Source organism: Chiloscyllium plagiosum, chromosome 6 (assembly GCF_004010195.1).
Source record: "Chiloscyllium plagiosum isolate BGI_BamShark_2017 chromosome 6, ASM401019v2, whole genome shotgun sequence".
NCBI lineage: Eukaryota > Metazoa > Chordata > Chondrichthyes > Orectolobiformes > Hemiscylliidae > Chiloscyllium > Chiloscyllium plagiosum.
This window is the reverse complement of record NC_057715.1, coordinates 112,604,100-112,622,849: the sequence shown is the minus strand read 5'-3', so window position 1 is coordinate 112,622,849 and position 18,750 is coordinate 112,604,100. Positions and strand designations below refer to the sequence as shown.

At 46.5% G+C, this 18,750-nt stretch overlaps 1 protein-coding gene across 3 annotated transcripts in view; it reads left to right on the top strand.

Moving 5' to 3' along the window:
- The window catches only part of myo7aa (myosin VIIAa), a 190,377-nt gene that overhangs the window by 78,675 nt on the left and 92,952 nt on the right, over positions 1–18,750 (top strand). For all 3 annotated transcript variants that reach the window (XM_043692431.1, XM_043692430.1, XM_043692432.1), the window contains 3 exons: positions 3,305–3,442; positions 4,794–4,952; positions 12,185–12,277. In XM_043692431.1, coding sequence (XP_043548366.1) covers positions 3,305–3,442; positions 4,794–4,952; positions 12,185–12,277 — 390 coding nt within the window. The remainder of the gene's footprint in view (positions 1–3,304; positions 3,443–4,793; positions 4,953–12,184; positions 12,278–18,750) is intronic.

The window sequence follows — 18,750 nt, the reverse complement described above, 5'->3', positions numbered from 1 at the left end:
AGGCTGGGGCTGTTTTCCCTGGAACGTCGGAGGCTGAGGAGTGACCTTAAAGGTTTATAAAATCATGAGAGGCATGGATAGGGTAAATAGGCAAAGTCTTTTCCCTGAGGTTGGGGAGTCCAGACCTAGAGGGCATAGGTTCAGGGTGAGAGGGGAAAGATATAAAAGAGACCTACACAGAGGGTGGTAGGTTTATGGAATGAGCTGCCAGAGGATGTGGTGGAGGCTGGTACAATTGCAACATTTAAGAGGCATTTGGATGGGTATATGAATAGGAAGGGTTTGGAGGGATATGGGCCGGGTGCTGGCAGGTGGGACTAGATTGGGTTGGGATATCTGGTCGGCATGGACAGGTTGGACCGAAGGGTCTGTTTCCGTGCTGTACATCTCTATGACTCTCTGTAGACTGCAGCGCCATCTGGAGTGTAATTGGAGATGGACAATAAACCATGCCTGTGTCCATGTCCCAATTTAAAACAATAAGCCCTGTCCATAGGATAACCCTGTGGCTATTTTCTCAGAGTCTGGTTGCATTCAAAACCAGTCTGACGTTTTATTTTTGTGTCCCGCTCCGACTCCGCATTCTGCCACAGAGGGTTGTGTCTCATACTGACCGTACTTTGGCCTTTTGAAAGGGGTCCACCAGCTGATTGAAGGCCCAATTTGATTTAAGTAATGATGAGAAATTGAGGCTTCCTGTATCTCCTTCGACCCTCTCCGCCCAACCAACGCCTATCCCAGACCATCCTCTCTGCATCCGATTGGGAAAATTTGCCGATGGAGCCATTTCACTCTGTTCTCAGTCAGACGCTGATAAAAGCTGTATCACCGTGGAGCAAATGTGCCAGAATTATACATCGCTTTGCTGATTCAGTTGTGAAAAATGTGATCTGTATCAATCTGTGGGTAAAAATGAGCACCGGGAGCTCTGAGGGAGTTGATGGGGGTGGGGAATGGAGTGTTCTTCATTCCTGTTTCCTGTAGGAAACGTCAGGAACCTGTTGCAGAGACATTGGGTGTGCTGTGTAGAATCTTTCTATCTTTTTAAAACAAGAGGTTGGAACGTTGTGGGCACCGTTCCCAGTATTCCAGATGTGTGCTTCTAATCTGTTGCTTCAGTGTGCTCTTGCCAGAAGCATCTGTCATGTTTTAAGGCTTAATCAGATGGGGAATCATGGGTTGATGGGAAAGTGGATGTGTGGAATGTCGGATCGGCCGTGATCCCATTGAATGGCAGGGCAGGCTCAAGGGACTGAATGGCCTCCTTCTTCTGTTCCTCTTTCAGCGTGGTCTTATAACACCCCAGTTCCTGTCACCCCCTCCCTCCAAACCTCCAACGTTTTTAGAAATGGAACTAAAATGAGGGGAGAAAACGTCACCACCTTTTGGTGGGGAAAGGAAAGTTTCCCCAGGAGGTGGGCAGAATGGGACCTTTAGGGCAGACGTGAGGCTTTGTTTTTTTGTCGGAGTTGAATTTCCGAAGGTTCACGACTCCTCTGAAGGGCTGTGACAGCCAACCACCTCGAGAATTCGACCTGAATCCCCAAAGGCTTTGGGGGGGGGTCACTGGTCACTGGTCTGTATAACTCTGGCTGTTAGACCAGGTCATGTTTCCAATGCCAGTGAACCCCTACAGGAGAGAGTGTGTAGGAAGACAGTTGTTGGAGTAAGATAACTCCTGATGAACTCATTGACAATGCCACGTTGAGAAATGGTTCCCTTTAAAAATGGCCATTCTTACTTTCAAACCTCTCCTGAACTTTGTAACCTCCTCCAGCACCACCATTCTCTGATCTCTTGTTTCTCCAACGCTGGCTTTGTGCACATACCTGGTGGGCGGCACGGTGGCACAGTGGTTAGCACTGCTACCTCACAGCGCCCAAGACCCAGGTTCAGTTCCCGCCTCAGGCGACTGTCTGTGTGGAGTTTGCACGTTCTCCCCGTGTCTGCGTGGGTTTCCTCCGGGTGCTCCGGTTTCCTCCCACAGTCCAAAGATGTGCATGTCAGGTGAATTGGCCATGCTAAATTGCCCCGTAGTGTTAGGTAAGGGGTAAATGTAAGGGTATGGGTGGGTTGCGCTTCGGCGGGGCGGTGTGGACTTGTTGGGCCGAAGGGCCTGTTTCCACACTGTAAGTAATCTAATCTACATGGCTGCATTTTTTTCTTTTGTCGCCTGTCTTTCAGCTTCCTAGACACCCCAGGTTCTAGAATTCTCTCCCTGTACATCTCCTTGTTTTTGAGGGTATGTTCCCTAAAGCCCAGCTGCTTGACCAAGTATTTGGTCATGTGCCCCAGTATAATCTCTTATATTCTGTTCCCTTTATAGGGAGGGTAGGCAAAGCGAGGGAATACACCAATGGGGGGGTATTGAGAGAGGAAGAGGAAATGAGAGATCTTGGTGTCTGTGTCCCCAGGTCCCTGAAGGTGCCAGGACAGGTTGAGTTAAGGAAGGAAAATGGGATGTTTTCCTCTATTGGCTGAGGTAGTGAATACGAGAGCAGGGAACTGTAGACCCTGGGTAAGACACAGCTGGAATTCTGTGTACAGTTCTGGTCACCACATCACTGGCAGGAGATGATAACTCTCGAGAGGGAGGTTTACAAAAATGTTGCCAGAGCTTGAAAATTGAGGGAAAGCTTGGATTGGCCAGGGTTGTTTTGCTCAGAACGGAGGGGTGACTTCTTTTAAGGGGTTTTGATCGAATGGTCAGGGAGGACCTATTTCTCCGAGCAGAGGGGTCGGGGGCATGGGTTTAAGGTGATTAGCAGAAGGGTTAGAGGAAAAATGTTTTCACTGGATGGTAGTGAGTGTCTTGAATTCTCTGCTCGGGGCGGGGGGGGTGATGTTGAGGTAAAAACCCCCAACACATTGGAAAGGAACCTGGCTCTGCCCTGATGTGCTAAACCACCAAAGGGCTGGGAAGTGGGATTAGAACAGGCAGCTAGATTTTTCTAGTACAAACATTGACAGGTTGAATGGCCTCTTTCAAACTTACTACTTTGCTTTGGTTATTGTTGTGAGAGACCATTTTTTAAAGTAGCCCAGGGTCATTTAATGCCATTGAATGTGATACACAAATGCATGTTGTTGCAAAATAAAGCCTGTTCTCTCCTTGTTCCTTCCAGGCTACTTCCTCTTGTTTGATAGAATTTAAACTTCTTTTTAAAAAAAGATTACATAGCTTAGGGGTTAATGGAGATGACCCTTCGATGGCTGCAGCAGCCAATGCTCTGAGGGAAAGTGTCTCTGGTTGTATCATTGCTTCCTGTGTTGTTTTAATTTCCATTGTCTCGCTCGTTCCCAGGGAGCAGAGACTAGGAAGCGCTCACCAACCCTCAGCAGCCAGTTTAAACGCTCGCTGGAGCTGCTGATGAGAACTCTCAGCGTCTGTCAGCCTTTCTTTGTCCGCTGCATCAAGCCCAACGAGTACAAGAAGTCCATGGTAAGTATCTCCGAGCCGCTTCATCTGAGCAAAACAGCAGGAGAATGTGAATTGCTGAGCTCGGCTAAATCAATGCTGAGTCGCTTCCCAGGGAAGGAGGAGACAGTTGTCAGCACAGGAGCTAGTGAGGGGAAGAAACCTTCTTTTTTTATATACAAGTTGTTAACCGTTCATGGAGCAGGGTGTACTTAAAAAGGATCCAAACATCAAAGGGTTTCCAATTTTTTGTTTTTGTTAAAAATACACATGATAAATTGCTATTCTATTCAAAATGTAAAGTAAATTCCAAATGCAATCTGTCTCCAGCTTGGGGGCTGGCATTGTAATAAAACTGAAAGAATTGTCCTGCTTGATGTCTAGAGAGGCTTTGTTGGAAGCCCTGGATTCAAGTCCCACTTGCTCCAGAGGCAACTAGTGTGTGGGCAGCTTGACCGTTATCATTTTAAAGGCTTGTAGCACCATGTTGATGTCCCTCTGTCTGAGCCAGAGGGTCCCAAGGTTCACATCTCGCTGCCCCCTCCTCGGTGTGTTTGCTGTGGAGATGTGTCGTGTCATATAAAGATCGTCGTCCTACTCCGAGGACCATGGGGCTGCTCTCTCTCCAGAGAGAGTCGGCTGGTGGTGAGTTTAACCCAAGGGTGTACCCTCTCCTAACTGACCCAGATCTCCCAGCGTCTTTCTCTGCTGTGCAGGGTTTCCGCAACATGCTGAGGATAAAGACCAGGAAGAACAACTAGTGGATTTGCCCTTGCACAATGTGATAGCCCACAGTCCCTGAGGGTCCCGGAGCTCAGGCAATGGGAGCTAGAATCACTCGTAGGATGGCAGATTTCCTTCCCTAAAGGACATTAGTGAACCAAATGGGGTTTTTTTTTCTCTGACAAATGATAGTTTTATGGTCACAATCACTGAGACTGGCTTTTAATTCAAGATTCAACAGTTAAATATTAAATTTCTCCAGCTCCCATGGTGAGGTTTGAACCTGTCACCAAAGCAGGAGGCTGGACCTCCTATTATTTGTCACATAACTACTACACTACCACCTCCCCAGCGAGTGATGTGCTATTAATTGAAATCTCAATGTTTATAATCTGGTCACCTGAGATTCTCACATGTGATCTTCCCTTCAAGGGTCATAAGTTCGTCCCCGAGTGAATAGTGAACCTGAGGATTGTGGGTACTTTCCACCCCATTGCTTACCCCCCCTCCCTGCGCTCTAGCGATGCCCTGGTCCCAAGTAGCTAATTGGAAGAGGAGTGAATCCTGAGTGTCTTCCTGATCCATACTGCATTGTCTGTTTTGCCCATTGGGGCCTATGTTCATTTGCTGGTATCTCTTTGTTCTCGGACAGTTATTTGACCGGGAGCTGTGTGTCCGACAGCTGAGGTACTCTGGAATGATGGAGACCATTCGGATCCGACGGGCTGGCTATCCTATTCGCTACACCTTTGTGGAGTTTGTCGATCGTTATCGGGTACTGATGCCTGGAGTGAAACCAGCTTACAAACAGGTAAATATTCTTTATTTCTTCCCTGTGTCCTTTCACTGAAGTTCTCGTTTTGCATTTAGATTCTTGGGTCTGCTGGCAAGGTCCAACATTTATTGCCAATTCCTGAGCTGCCTCCATGAGACACACTCTGGTCCACGTAGTGTAGGTGCCACTGAGGTGGAGAAGACAGCTATGTCCAAGGAATTTGTTCCATGACACAGATGGAATTGCTGATTTTTGTGTTGTCCATGGGCAGTAGGACCATGGAGTGATCTTTGTGATGTCACATGCTGCGCATCACTGGGTATAAATATTAGAGTGGGAGGAGTTCACACTTTCTGGAAGAACACTGAAAAGTGCACATCGCCATTGTGCCAGATAACCGTAGGCTTCTCTCTCATTACAGAGAGAGAGGGATGGCTGGTGGAGAGTTTAACTTGAGGGTTGGTGCCCCTCTGGTGAGGGGTGCAGTTGAGATTACTAGGCCTTTATTGTGAAGTCTGCTGGGATGGGAATTGAACCCACACTGTTGGTGTTGCTCTGCATCACAAACAAGCCATCCAGCCAACTCAGCGAATGGGAAAAGCAGGTTTCATTACAGCTGTCTACTCTCTGGAAGATGTCCTGAGGGCACATGGACATGAGGATCCATCATCCCTAACCTGATTTAATAAGAAAGAGCTGGTGTATCTGTGATAATCGTGTGCAATAGTCTTCAGTATTAATGTATAATAACGGGTGCTCCTTTTTGAAGGTTGAGTCTTTGCCTACTCCTCAGCCAGTCTGCCTTGTGAGCCATCAAGCCACTTGATAGAGTATTTGTGTCACAGCTGAGATGATGCTCCTGTTCCCTGGCTATCTGTAACCTGGCTAGTGTTTATTTCACGTTATACAGTATGGAAATGGACCCTTCGGTCCAACCCATCTATGCCGACCAGATTTCCCAAACTAAATTAGTCCCATTTGGCTGATATCCCTCTAAACCTTCCTTCTATCTGTCCAAATGCCTTTTTAAATATTGTAACTGTACCTGCATCCACCACTTCCTCTGGCCGCTCATTACAAACTTACAAACCACCCTCTGTGTGGCAAATGTTGTCCCTTGGGTCCATTTCTTAAATCTTTCTCCTCTCTTAAAACAAAAAAATGCCGTCTAGTATTGAACTCTCCTACCCTAGGGAAAAGACCTTGTCTGTTTATCCTATCCATGCCCCTTACGATTTTATAAATCTCTCAGGTCACCCCGCAGCCTCTGACACTCCAGGGGAATAAAGGCCCAGCCTCTGCTTACAACTCAAACCTTCCAGCCCCAGCAACATGCTGGGAAATCTTCTCTGAACCCTCTCCAATTTAATAAAAGTCCTTCCTAAAGAAGTGCAACCGTTTCCCTCTCCTAAATTTAAACACCAAACTAACTGCTCTGAGGAAGGGTCACTAGACCCAAAACGTTAACTCTGCTTTCTCTCCACGGAGGCTGCCAGAGCTGCTGAGCTTTTCCAGCCATTTCTGTTTCTGTTTTCATTGCTCGATCTTGCTCTGCTGCTTCCCACACGTGTCTGTCCTCCAGGTTAGCTGTAGCCTCCTGTGTGGTTCTGTTCCTCCCACCGTGAATCCTAGTGCATTGTCTTTGATTCTGAAATAAAGACAGAACATTCTGGAAACACTTCGCTGCTCTGGAGTACATGCCCAGCCTTTGGATAATTAGGTTAGATTTCCCTACAGTGTAGAAACAGGCCCTTTCGCCTATCAAGTCCATACCGACCCTCCGAAGAGTAACCCACCCAGACCCATTTCCTTCTGACTAATGCACCTAACACTACGGGCAATTTAGCATGGCCAATTCACCTGACCTGTACATCTTTGACTGTGGGAGGAAACCAGAGCACCTGGAGCAAACCCACGCAGACATGGGGAGAATGTGCAAACTCCACACACAGTTGCCCAAGGCTGGAATCCCACGTGGGTCCCTGGTGCTGTGGGGCGCCACTGCGCTGCCCTGTGCCATGTAGCAAGACTTTTTCACTCCTGTATTGTTGCACAGATTTTACTGCCTGCTCTGTTGCTGATATAACAAGGCAAGCTTGATTTTCAAATTCTTGGCCACTTTTCCCCTCTCAGCAGCAGATGAGATTTTTGTTTGTTTCAACAAATATGTTAATTTATACCATGATGCCAGTTGAGGACACTGGGAGAAGTTACCACTAATGATGAATGGGGTTTCTTATTGAGAGAGGTTGAACAGGGTTGGCCTTTATATAAGAATCTTGGATCAGTTCTCGGGGGATTTGACGGGAGATTTGGAGAGGTTGTTTCCCTTTGTGGGAGAGCCCAGTAACAGAAGGTGTAATCTGAGTAAGGGGTCAGCCATTGAAGACCGATGAGTGCAGTGAATCTGTGGAAGTCTTATCCCAGAGAGCCATTGAGATTGCCTTATTAAGTATATTCAAGGTCAAGAGAGATTTTTAAGTATAGAGAGAGTCTAGAGGTTTTTTTAAGTTTCCTCATGGGATCTGGACGTCTCTGGCTAGGCCAGCATTTGTTGCCCATCCCTGATTTGGGGAAAAGGCAGGAAAGTGGGGTTAAGGATGATTAGATCAGCCATGATTTCATTGAATGATGGAACAGACTTGATGGGCTGAATGGCTTCCTTACCAATGTTTTATGACCTATATCCATTGGGGTTTAGACAAATGAGAAGTGATCATATTGAAACATGTAGGACACCTTGAGGGTTTAGATGCTGAGAAGATGTTTCCCCTTGTGTGGTATTCTCTGCCTCATGGCAGGTCAAACTTGTAGCAGCAACAATGTCCACTGTGGGCAGCTCTGGACGTCCATCGCATCTGGAGTGGGCATAGGCATCCATCCTATTGGCACCAATCTGGCGATCTATGGAGTCCACGCAGCTGTAGTAACACTCTTTGATGCAGGTAGTGTCCTGGAGCCATAGAGCAGAGAAGATCCAGTTTCTCTCCATTCATGGAGAGGGCATCTGACCAGGAATTCTGCCACTCTTACATGGTGTCGTTGGCGACATTGGAAGGATTCCTAGTTTGATGCTCGACCTGCATAGCCACATTAGGAATGCACCTTCAGGAACTGTCAAGGTGTTGAGTGGGACCTGAAGCTAGAGATTCTAAATCAGAAAGTCAGAAATATCCGGATGAGTAGGCATTTGGCCCCTACTATTTTATAAAGTCATGGCTGATCCATCAAGGCCTAGACTCCTCTTTTCATGCCTATTCCTCGTTGCTCTCAACTCAATAGTTCAAAAAATAATTTACTGCCTTAAATGAAGAAGAGCAGCACGGTGGCTCAGTGGTTAGCACTGCGACCTCAGTGCTAGGGAGCCAGGTTCAATATGTGGAGTTTGTATGATCTCCCTGTGTCTGTGTGGGTTTCCTCTGGGTGTTCTGGTTTCCTCCCACAGTCCAAAGATGTGCAGGTTAGGTGAATTGGTCATGCTAAATTGTCCATAGTCAGGGGTGAATACGGGGAATGGGGCTGGGTGGGTTATTCTTCAAAGGGTTGGTGTGGACTTGGGCTGAAGGTCCTGTTTCCGTACTGTAGGGAATCTAATCTGATCTAATTATTCTATACTCTAATGAATAAAGGTCTAACCTGTTTAGTCACTCTTGATATGACAATCCCTGCATCAGCTGAGTGAATCGCTTTTTGAACTAATTCCAATTATGGGTATCCTTTCTTAAATATGGGGACCAAAACTCTACAGTACTCCCAGGTGTGGCCTCACCAACACCCTGTACAGTTGGAACAAGACTTCCCTGTTTTTAAACTCTAAGCCCTTAGCAGTAAAGGTGGAAATGGCATTTCCCATTTTAATTGCTTGCTGCACCTGGATGATAACTTTGTATTTCATGCAAACAGCACCCAGATCCCTCGTAAAACAGAGACACTTCCTACTGCACCCACCAGACCTTCACCATCCAGAGGTGAAAGTGAGGACTGCAGATGCTGGAGATTAGAGTTACATAGAAGAATACAGCGCAGTACAGGCCCTTTGGCCCTCCATGTTGCGCCGATCCAAGCCCACTATCCTCCATATGCCTATCCAATGCCCGTTTAAATGTCCACAAAGAGGGAGAGTCCACCACTGCTACTGGCAGGGCATTCCATGAACTCACGACTCGCTGAGTAAAGAATCTACCCCTAACATCTGTCCTATACCTACCCCCCCTTAATTTAAAGCTATGCCCCCTCATAATAGCTGACTCCATATGTGGAAAAAGGTTCTCATGGTCCATTACAGCCTTGATACTCATTAGCTATCCATTGGGGATGGAGACCACTGTCACACACAGTTACTATCCTGCCCTTGCTGCAAGTATATTCAGTGTCCTGACCACAACCATATTGACATTACCACTACTATCTGGTGCCTATAAAAGAATTCTTGCTAACACTTGCTGCTGCTTGCTTATTTTCACCGCCACCCAAATAGACTCCAAATTGTGATCTTCAGATCCACATGACTGTCTCATTAACGCATTAAACTCATCCTTTCTTCACAATTTGGTGGCTTTTTGCCTGTCCTGCCTTGGTCCCAACAATCCTTCAATATTCCCTTGCCAGCAACGGGCATTCTGCAGCTCCATCTCTGGAATGACGGTCCAATCATATCTGTTCACTGTCATTCCATCTGCCTTATGGCGAATGCAGAGAGTCATTTCTCAGTATGGGGTTGAACGGAATGATTAGAGGTTACAGAGATAGGGAGGCTTACAGGGGCTCGAGGATTCAAGAGCTAAACAGAATTACATCTGGTCAGTGGGACAAACGGGTTTGGGGATTGGAGGAATTTACAGAGATAGAGGGAGCTGGATTAGATTCTGGAGACAGGAATAGGGATGGATGTAGGGAGAGGCAGGCAGTCTGAGAGGCACAGACAGGGGGTGTTTCAGGGAGGAGAGTATTGTATATACTAACAGAGATATGGAACGTTATAGTGATGGAAGACATTTACTGTTATAAGAAGGCTTCTAGGTTCTGAAGTCTATAGGAAGGCAATGAAGAAAGCCAGGTTACTGGGATAGATTGAATTCCATTTGCCACCTTTCTGCCCAGCTCTGCAGCTTCTCTATATCCTGCTGTAACCTGCTACATCCTTCCTCACTGTCAACAACTCCTCCGACTTTTGTGTCATCCGCAAACTTGCTCACCCAACCTTCTAATCCCTCTTCCAGGTCATTTATAAAAATGACAAACAGCAATGGTCCCAAAACAGATCCTTGCGGAACACCGCTAGTGACGGCACTCCATGAAGAAACTTTGCCATCAACTACTACCCTCTGTCTTCTTCCATCCAGCCAATTCCTAATCCAAACCTCCAACTCACCCTCAATGCCATATCTCCGTATTTTCTGCAGTAGCCTACAATGGGTAACCTTATCGAACGCCTTACTAAGATCCATTTATACCACATCTACCGCTTTCCCCTCATCAACCTCCTTCGTCACCTTTTCAAAGAATTCAATAAGGTTTGTGAGGCACTACCTGCCCTTCACAAAACCATGCTGACTATCCTTGATTACATTATTCCTATCCAGATGTTCATAAATCCTATCCCTTACAATTCTCTCCATGATTTTGCCCACAACAGAAGTGAGACTCACCGGCCTATAGTTACTAGGGTTATCCCTACTCCCCTTTTTGGACAAGGGGACCACATTTGCTATCCTCCAGTCTTCTGGCACTACTCCTGTAGACAACGAGGACATAAAATTCAAGGCCAATGGCTCTGCAATCTCCTCCCTTGCTTTCCAGAGAATCCTAGGATAAATGCCATCAGGCTCAGGGGACTTATCTATTTTCACCTTTTCCAGGATTTCCAACACCTCTTCTCTACATACCTCAAAGCCATACATTCTACTTATTTGTGACTCAGTACTCACATTGACAACAATGTCCTGTTCCTGATTGGATCCTGACGAAAAGTATTCATTCAGTGTCTCCCCAACCTCTTCAGCCTCCAGACGCAACTTCCCACTACTATCCTTGACTGGATCTATTCCTACCCTAGTCATTCTTTTATTCCTGACATACCTATAGAAAGCCTTAGGGTTTTCCCTAATCCTACCAACTAAAGATCTGTCATGTCCCCTCCTTGCTGCTCTTAGCTCTCTCTTCAGGTCCTTCCTGGCTACCTTATAACTCTCAATCGCCCCAATTGAACCTTCACGCCTCATCTTTACATAGGCCACCCTGTTCCATTTAACAAGGGATTCCAATTCCTTATTAAACCACGGCTCCCTCACATGACCCTTTCCTCCCTGCCTGACAGGTACATACTTAAGGACACTCAATAGTTGCTCCTTGAACAAGCTCCACATATCAATTACGCCCTTGCCTTGAAGCCTACTTTTCCAAGCCACGCATCCTAAGTCATGCCTCACCGCATCATAATTTCCCTGCCCCAAGTTGGAAGTATGGTGCTGGAAAAACACAGCAGGTCAGGCAGGAGAATCGAAGTTTCGGGCAAAAGCCCTCCATCAGGAATGAGGCTTGTTGGCTGAAACTTCGATTTTCCTGCTCCTTGGATGCTGCCTGACCTGCTGTGCTTTTCCAGCACCGCACTCAACTCCCCTATCCAGAATTAAGGGCATCGTTTGAAGATGAAGATCTCCCATTTAAGATGGAGATGGGAAAGAATATCATCTGGGGTTCATTTTAATCTGCAGAGGTTTTTTTATTTCCATTGAGAGCAGGAGAGGTTGGAGAGTGAATTAGTGATTGATTGAATAAGCTCAGGCGGAGTTAGAGAAAGCTTAGCTTGACAAGGGAATGACGAGATGTTAGGAGTTGTGGGGCTAGGCAAGAAGGTGCCATTAAAGCCACATTGAGATCGGCTATGATCCTACTATGGCAGAATTAGCTTGAGGGGCTGAATGGCCTCCTACTCCCAATATTATCTCACTTGCATGTGCTCCTTGCTGGTCAGGTATGTCAACTTGACTGCCTTGAGGCTTGACTGTGATGACAAAAATATTGTTGTTTTCAGAAGTCAGTCCCTCTGTCTCACATGCACCATGCTGTAGTGAAGACTTGGTTAAGATTACTCAGACAAACCTGGAATGGGGTGAAGCAGAGTGGCTCAGGGTTGGGGGGTGATCTGATACCTCCCCACCTACTGATGCCAGGTCTCAGTATGTTCTGGAATCAGGGAGGGGCGGGGAGAACAGTTTTCATTCAATTAGTAAAACATTTTCTTAAAACACCACCTTCTCGCTTGCCAGGGAGATCTGCGCGGTACATGTCAACGGATAGCAGAGGCAGTTCTGGGACAAGATGGAGACTGGCAGATCGGAAAGACGAAGATTTTTCTAAAGGTGAGTTTAACAAGTTAAATAATTCTATTGTCGATGTGGGAGGGGGCAGCACAACGACAGTAGGAGTTTACCAGACAGATTCCTCTGATGGTGTATGAAGAGACTGGATCGGTTCAGACTGTGTACGCTGGAATTTAGAACAAGCAGGGGAAATCTCTCAGAAACCTAATCAGGTTCTAACAGGATCAGACCGGGTGAATGCAGAAAGAATGTTTCTGATGACTGGGGAGGTAGAACCAGAGGGTCACGGTCTAAGATATGGTGTAGGTCAGATATGGAGTATCTTGATCAGATTGGCCAATGGCCTGAGGAGTGGGAGATGAAGTTTAATTTAGATTAATGTGAGCTGCTGCATTTTGGTATGGCAAACGAAGGCAGGATTTACAGAGTTAATGGTAGGGCCCTGGGGTGTGTTGCCAAACAGAGACCATGGGGGGGCGGTGGGAACAGGTGCATAGTTGCTTGGAAGTGGAGTTGCATGTAGACAGGGTGGTGAAGAAGGCTTTTTGGTATGCTCACCCTCATTGGTCAGGACATTGGCTATAGAGGTTTGGACATCTGTCGCAGCTGTACAGGACATTGGTGAGGCCAGTTTTAGAATACTGTGTACAAATCTGGTCGTCCTTCTCCAGGAAGTATGTTAAATTTGAAAGGGTGCAGAAAAGATGTTGCTGGGACTGCAGGGTTTGAGCAATAGGCCGGGACTATTTTCTATGGAACACCAGAGGCTGAGGGGTGTTGTTTTTAGAGGTTTATGAAATCACGGGGGGCATGGAGAAGGTTAGTGGCCAAGATCTTTTTCCTAGGCGAGGAGAGTTCAAAGCAGAAAGGTGTAGGTTTAGGGTGAGAAGAGAAAGACTTACAAACAACCTGAGGGGTAACTTTTTCACGCAGAGGGTAGTACGTGCGTGGAATGAGCTGCCAGAGGATGTGGTGGAGGCTGGTACAATTACAACATTTTAAAAGATGGGTTTATGGATAGGAAAGGTTTGAAGGGATCTAGGCAGAGTGCTGGTCAGTGCAGTTGGGCTAAAGGGCCTGTTTCCACACTGTGGGGAACCTCATCTAATCCAATCCATAGAAGTTGGGAGGTCATGTTGCAGCTGTACAGGACATTGGTTAGGCCACTTTTAGAATATTGCGTGCAATTCTGGACTCCTTCCTATCAGAAAGATGTTGTGAACCTTGAAAGGGTTCAGAAAAGATTTACAAGAATATGCCAGAGTTGGAGGATTTGAGCTACAGGGAGAGGCTAAATTGGCTAGGATGTTCTCCCTGGAGCGTCGGAGGCTTTATAAGGTTATAAAATCATTTAAGGGCATGGATAGGGTAAATAGACAAGGTCTCTTCCCTAGGGTGGGGGAGTCCAGAAATAGAGGGCATGGATTTAGGGTGAGAGGGGAAAGGTATAAAAGAGACCAAAAGGGCAAGTTTTTCATGCAGAGGGTGGTGAGTGTATGGAATGAGCTGCCAGAGGAAGTGGTGGAGGCTGGTCCAATTACAATATTTAAAAGACTTCTGGATGGGTATATGAATAGGAAGGGTTTAGAGGGATATGGGCCAAATGCTGGTAAATGGGTCTAGATTAATTTAGGATATCTGGTGGGCATGGACGAGTTGGACCGAAGGGTCTGTTTGTGTGCTGTACATCTCTGACTCTAAATGGAACTAGATTAGATTGGGATGTGTAGTTGGTGTGAATGAGTTGGACTAAAGTGTCTGTGCTTTATGACTTTGACTTTTTGAGGAGAAATTTCTTCACCCAGAGAGTGGTGAACTTTTCCATTTTAAATTTTTTTTTTTCCTCTCAGCGAGTCTGGAATGCACTGCCTGCAAGTGTGGTAGAGGCAGGTTCAATCGAGGTAGTCAAGAGGAGGTTTGGATGCGTTTTGTTTTTGGGCTGGTAATGGTGTGCAGGGATATAGGGAAAAGAAAGGAGATTGGCACTCTGTAATGGAATGGGAGCAGGTAACAGTTCAGTAAGTCTGTGGAATTCTCTACCACAGGAACAGGTTGATGCTAAGAAGGAGTTAGATGTAGTTATTAGGGTTAAAGGAATCTGAGGATATGGAGAGAAAGCAGGAACAGGGGACTGAGTTGGTCGATCAGCCATGATTGTTGTTGAATGGTGGAACAGACCTAAAGGACTGAATGGCCTCCTTCCACTCCTATGTTGCAGTGAGTGCTGCCTGGCAGTGTTTGCACTCCTGGCTTCCAAAGCATTCCTGAATCTGACACATCCTTCTGTAAGAACCCAAAGTAGCAAAGTTGTCTTCGCTGGTCCAACCATCCTTTTGGAGCCTCCAGCTGGTAGTTACCTGGAGCCAGGAGCGATACTCCTCAGCTTTCTGATGGCTGATAACATTGGAATGTTGACCTAACTGGCAGGAACTAAATAAGAAACACCACCTTCCATTGTATTTCAATATACCCTGTCACGGCCACCAGAGATCCCAACATGTGTAACAGCTGATGAAGTCTGGTTGCTGTTGGTAATGCAGGAAATATAGCAGCCACTTTCACACAACAAGCTCCCAGGAACCGCAATGTGACAAATGACCAGGCAATTGGTTTGTGATGCTGATGTATGGGTAGGTACTGGCAATAAACCCCTCCCTTCTTTGCAGTAGTGGTATGGGATCTTTTTAAGCCCAGTGAGGGTAGACTTCGCTGTTGGTCAATAAGATGCTTCATCCAATTATCTCTTCCACTTTGTTCTTATGGCGATTGAGAGGGATTTTTCCATGTTGTACTTAGGTGAAATGTACTAAAGAGATGAAATCTGTGTGTATACCATATTCTGAAACCAGAGAGTGAGGAGCTGCCAGTTGTTTGGTGAGCAGTGTGGTCCACTTGAAGTGAAATGTAACTAATGCATTTCAGAATCTCAAATGTTCTGGTGTAGAGGAAGACCAAGATGGGAGATGCTAGCATCGTGGTAATGCCAACAGGCTAGTCATCCAGGGACAAAAAAAATGTGGTGCTGTGAACATACAGCCAGTCAGGCAGCATCCTAAGCCCCCTTCCCTCTCCATGTTCCTGATGAAGGACTTCTGCCCGAAATGTCAACTCTCCTCCTCGGATGCTGCCTGACCTGCTGTGCTTTTCCAGCGCCACACATTTTGACTCTGACTGCCCAGCATTTGCAGTCCTCACCTTTCCCCTACTCATCCCGGGAGCCAGGTGAACACTTGGGTGTCAGGGGTTCCGGTCCAACCGCAGTGACTGACGGAACTTGCATTCAATTAATATATCTGGAAAATAAATCTCGTTTCCATGGTAGTTGTGGAATTATCACCGATTGTTGTTAAAACCCATCTGGTTCACTGATGCCCTTTTAGGGAAAGTAACTGCAGCCCTTACCTGGTCTGGCCTAAATGAGACTCCACACTCTTAGAAATGGGGTTGCTCTGCAATGGATGAGCAAGCCATTCCATTCAAGGGCAATTAAGGATGGGTAACAAATGTTACCAGCAGCGATCACATCTCGTGTACTAATAAAGAGGAGGAGGCCATTCAACCCATCAGGGGTGCACTGGCTGTCTGAATGATCGTCATAACATAATGCCATTCCCCCTGCCTTTCCACAGGATGTTGGAAACAGGACATTGTTTCTGTTTAAATAATTGCCTAGTGCCCTCTTGGAAGGTCTTGATTGAGCCTGTCTCCAGCAAGGCTCCTGGACATTGCCAAATGACGATGTGGCTGGGGCAGACTGGAATCTGTCCTGTGAATCTCCTCTGAACTGCCTCCAGTTCAACTTTATCCCTGGGATAGATGCTGGGACCGATTGAGGAAGTTTGTGCGAAGATTTGTAGCTCGGGTGCTCGTTGTTGTGGTTCTGTTCGCCGAGCTGGAAGTTTTTGTTGCAAACGTTTCGTCCCCTGGCTAGGCGACATCATCAGTGCTTGGGAACCTCCTGCGAAGCGCTTCTTTGATGTGGGCTTTGCATTAAGGGTGTCTGTCACCTTCAGTATAGCTTTTATCCTTGAATAAAGGGAGCTCTATGGAGTGGCCCTTAGCTCAGGGTTCACTCATGAATGGGTCCCACAGATGCAAAGACCCGTAACCCGTAGGCCATTAAGATTTCTGTGCTTGTTTTCCTGTGGGATGAGGCAAGGCTCACATTTATTTTAACCCATCCCCAATTGCCCTCGAACTGAGTGGCTTGCTCAACATTTCAGAGGGTACTAAAGAGTCAAACCTGTTCGCTGTGGGTCTGGAGTCACATGTAGGCCTGACCAGATAAGGATGGCAGTTTCCTTTCCCCCCAGTCCAAATCTGGCGTCTTGTGAATCACCAATGATTCACTGCTGCGTTATCAGTGACCTTGCCCTCAGTTCTGGGATTTCCATTCTAAACCCCTTTGCTTCTCTTCCCCCTCTCTCTTTTCAGAAGCCTCCCACTTTGACCAGGCTTGTGCTCGCCTTCCTTTGTATCTCCCGCCTAGGCAACTGGAGGGTCCAGTTTTGTTCGATTCCTGTGAAGCGCCTCAATGTTTTACTTTGTTATAAAGGCTCAAGTCTCTATGACTGACTGCCTGCCTGAGGGAATGGCCCTGTTTATTTTTACCCTGCCCAGCCACTGGGGAGTTTATCAGTGAGTCTCAGCTGTGCCTACGTCAGGAAGCTGCTTTATTCATTTATTATTTTTTTTTCTTTATTTATGGCTGAGGACAGCAGGAGATTTCCACTTCCTGTCCGGAAACTCCAGATCTTCTGATGGGACAGTAGTGATTGTAGAAGGCCGTTGTCATGGCAACGGCAGAGAAAATAGAGTGTGAGTGGACAGATTATTTTAGGAACTTTTCAGTGTTGCAATCACATGGGATGGGAGAGGATTGGAATATAGTGGCTATCAGTCAATGGTTTCGAAATATCCTGACTGCCATGCGTTTCTTAAACGATAAATGCTGTGCTGTCGTTCTGTTTGATTTGGCACTTGCTGAACATTTTCAAGGTGGAGAATCTGTTTGGGTAGAACTGAAACAGAAAAGGGGCAGAGCTTCAGGATGATTGCTTATCAGCTACCAAGCAGCAGTCACTGCGTTCATAGTTCAAGGAACTGACTGTAAAAGTACAGCTGCAACTGTACAAAGCATTAGATAGACCTCAGCTGGAGTGTTGTGTGCAATCATTGATCTCCAGGCCTGGGGAGGGATAGTTGTATTGGAGGCCTTTCAGAGAAGGTTCACGAGATTGATTCCAGAGATGAGTTTGACGTATGAGGAAAGATTGGCCACTTGAGGCCTGTACTCTCAGGAGTTTAGACTGAGGAGAGGAAATCTAACTGAGATATGATTTAGATTCCCATAGTCTGGAAACAGGCCCTTTGGCCCAACAAGTTCACACTGACCCTCCAAAGAGTAACCCACCCAGACCCACTCCTCTATCCTATATTGGCCCTGACTAATGTACATAACACGATATGGGCAATTTAGCATGGCCAATTCACTTGACCTGCACATCTTTGGACTGTGGGAGGAAACTGGAGCATCCAGAGGAAACCCACGCAGACACTGGGAGAATGTGCAAACTCCACACAGGCAGTCGCTCAAGGCAGGAATCAAACCTGGGTCCCTGGTGCTATGAGGCAGCAGTGCTAACCACTGAGCCACCACTGCTCCTTGGATGCTGCCTGACCGGCTCTACTTTTCCAGCACCACACTTTTTGACTCCGTGGTTATATTCACGGGGGAGACTATATACCTAGAGTACCGATTTGCAGATTGGTCACCTTACATGACCCCTCAGTCAGTGAGCCATAGGTGCTCTCCTCGAGAAATCTAAAAGGAGTAGGCTATTCAGCCATTATGACTCTGTACCATTGCCTAGATCGTGGTTGATCTGTATCTTCATTTGCACACCTTGAATTCATTATTCCTTTGTGCTGCTTGTGTTCCAAATTGTGTAAAAATTTTCTTTTTTAAAAAAAAAAGTTCTCTTATGGGATGTGGGTGTCACTGGCTGGGTCAGCATTTATTGTCTGTCCCTAGTTACCCTTTAAGGTAGGGGTGAGCTGCCTTCTTAAATCACTATAGTCCATGTGCCATAGGTAGACCCACAATGCGCTTAAGGAGGGAGTTCCAGGATTTTGACCCAGTGACCCTGAAGGAACAGTGATCTATTTCAGAGTCCACGTGGTGAGTGGCTTGGAGGGGAACTTGTGGGAGGTGGTGTCCCCATGTATCTGCTGCCTTTGTCCTTTCTAATGGGACATGATTGTGGGTTTGGAATAAACCTAACCTTTTCATAGGGAAGCGTGTTTCAGATTTCCATTGATTCTTGATCAATATGTTGCATAGATAATGATTTGGGCTCCTTCCATTGTTTGAGCCAGCTCCAATGCTGGTACCTAGACAGGGTTCTGTGAGATTCCCGCCTCTCTCATTTCTCACCACAGTACTCTCTTCTCAAGGGCTGCTTTACTGAGCTGGACAGTCTCCACTGGATTCCTGTCTTTAAGAATGATTG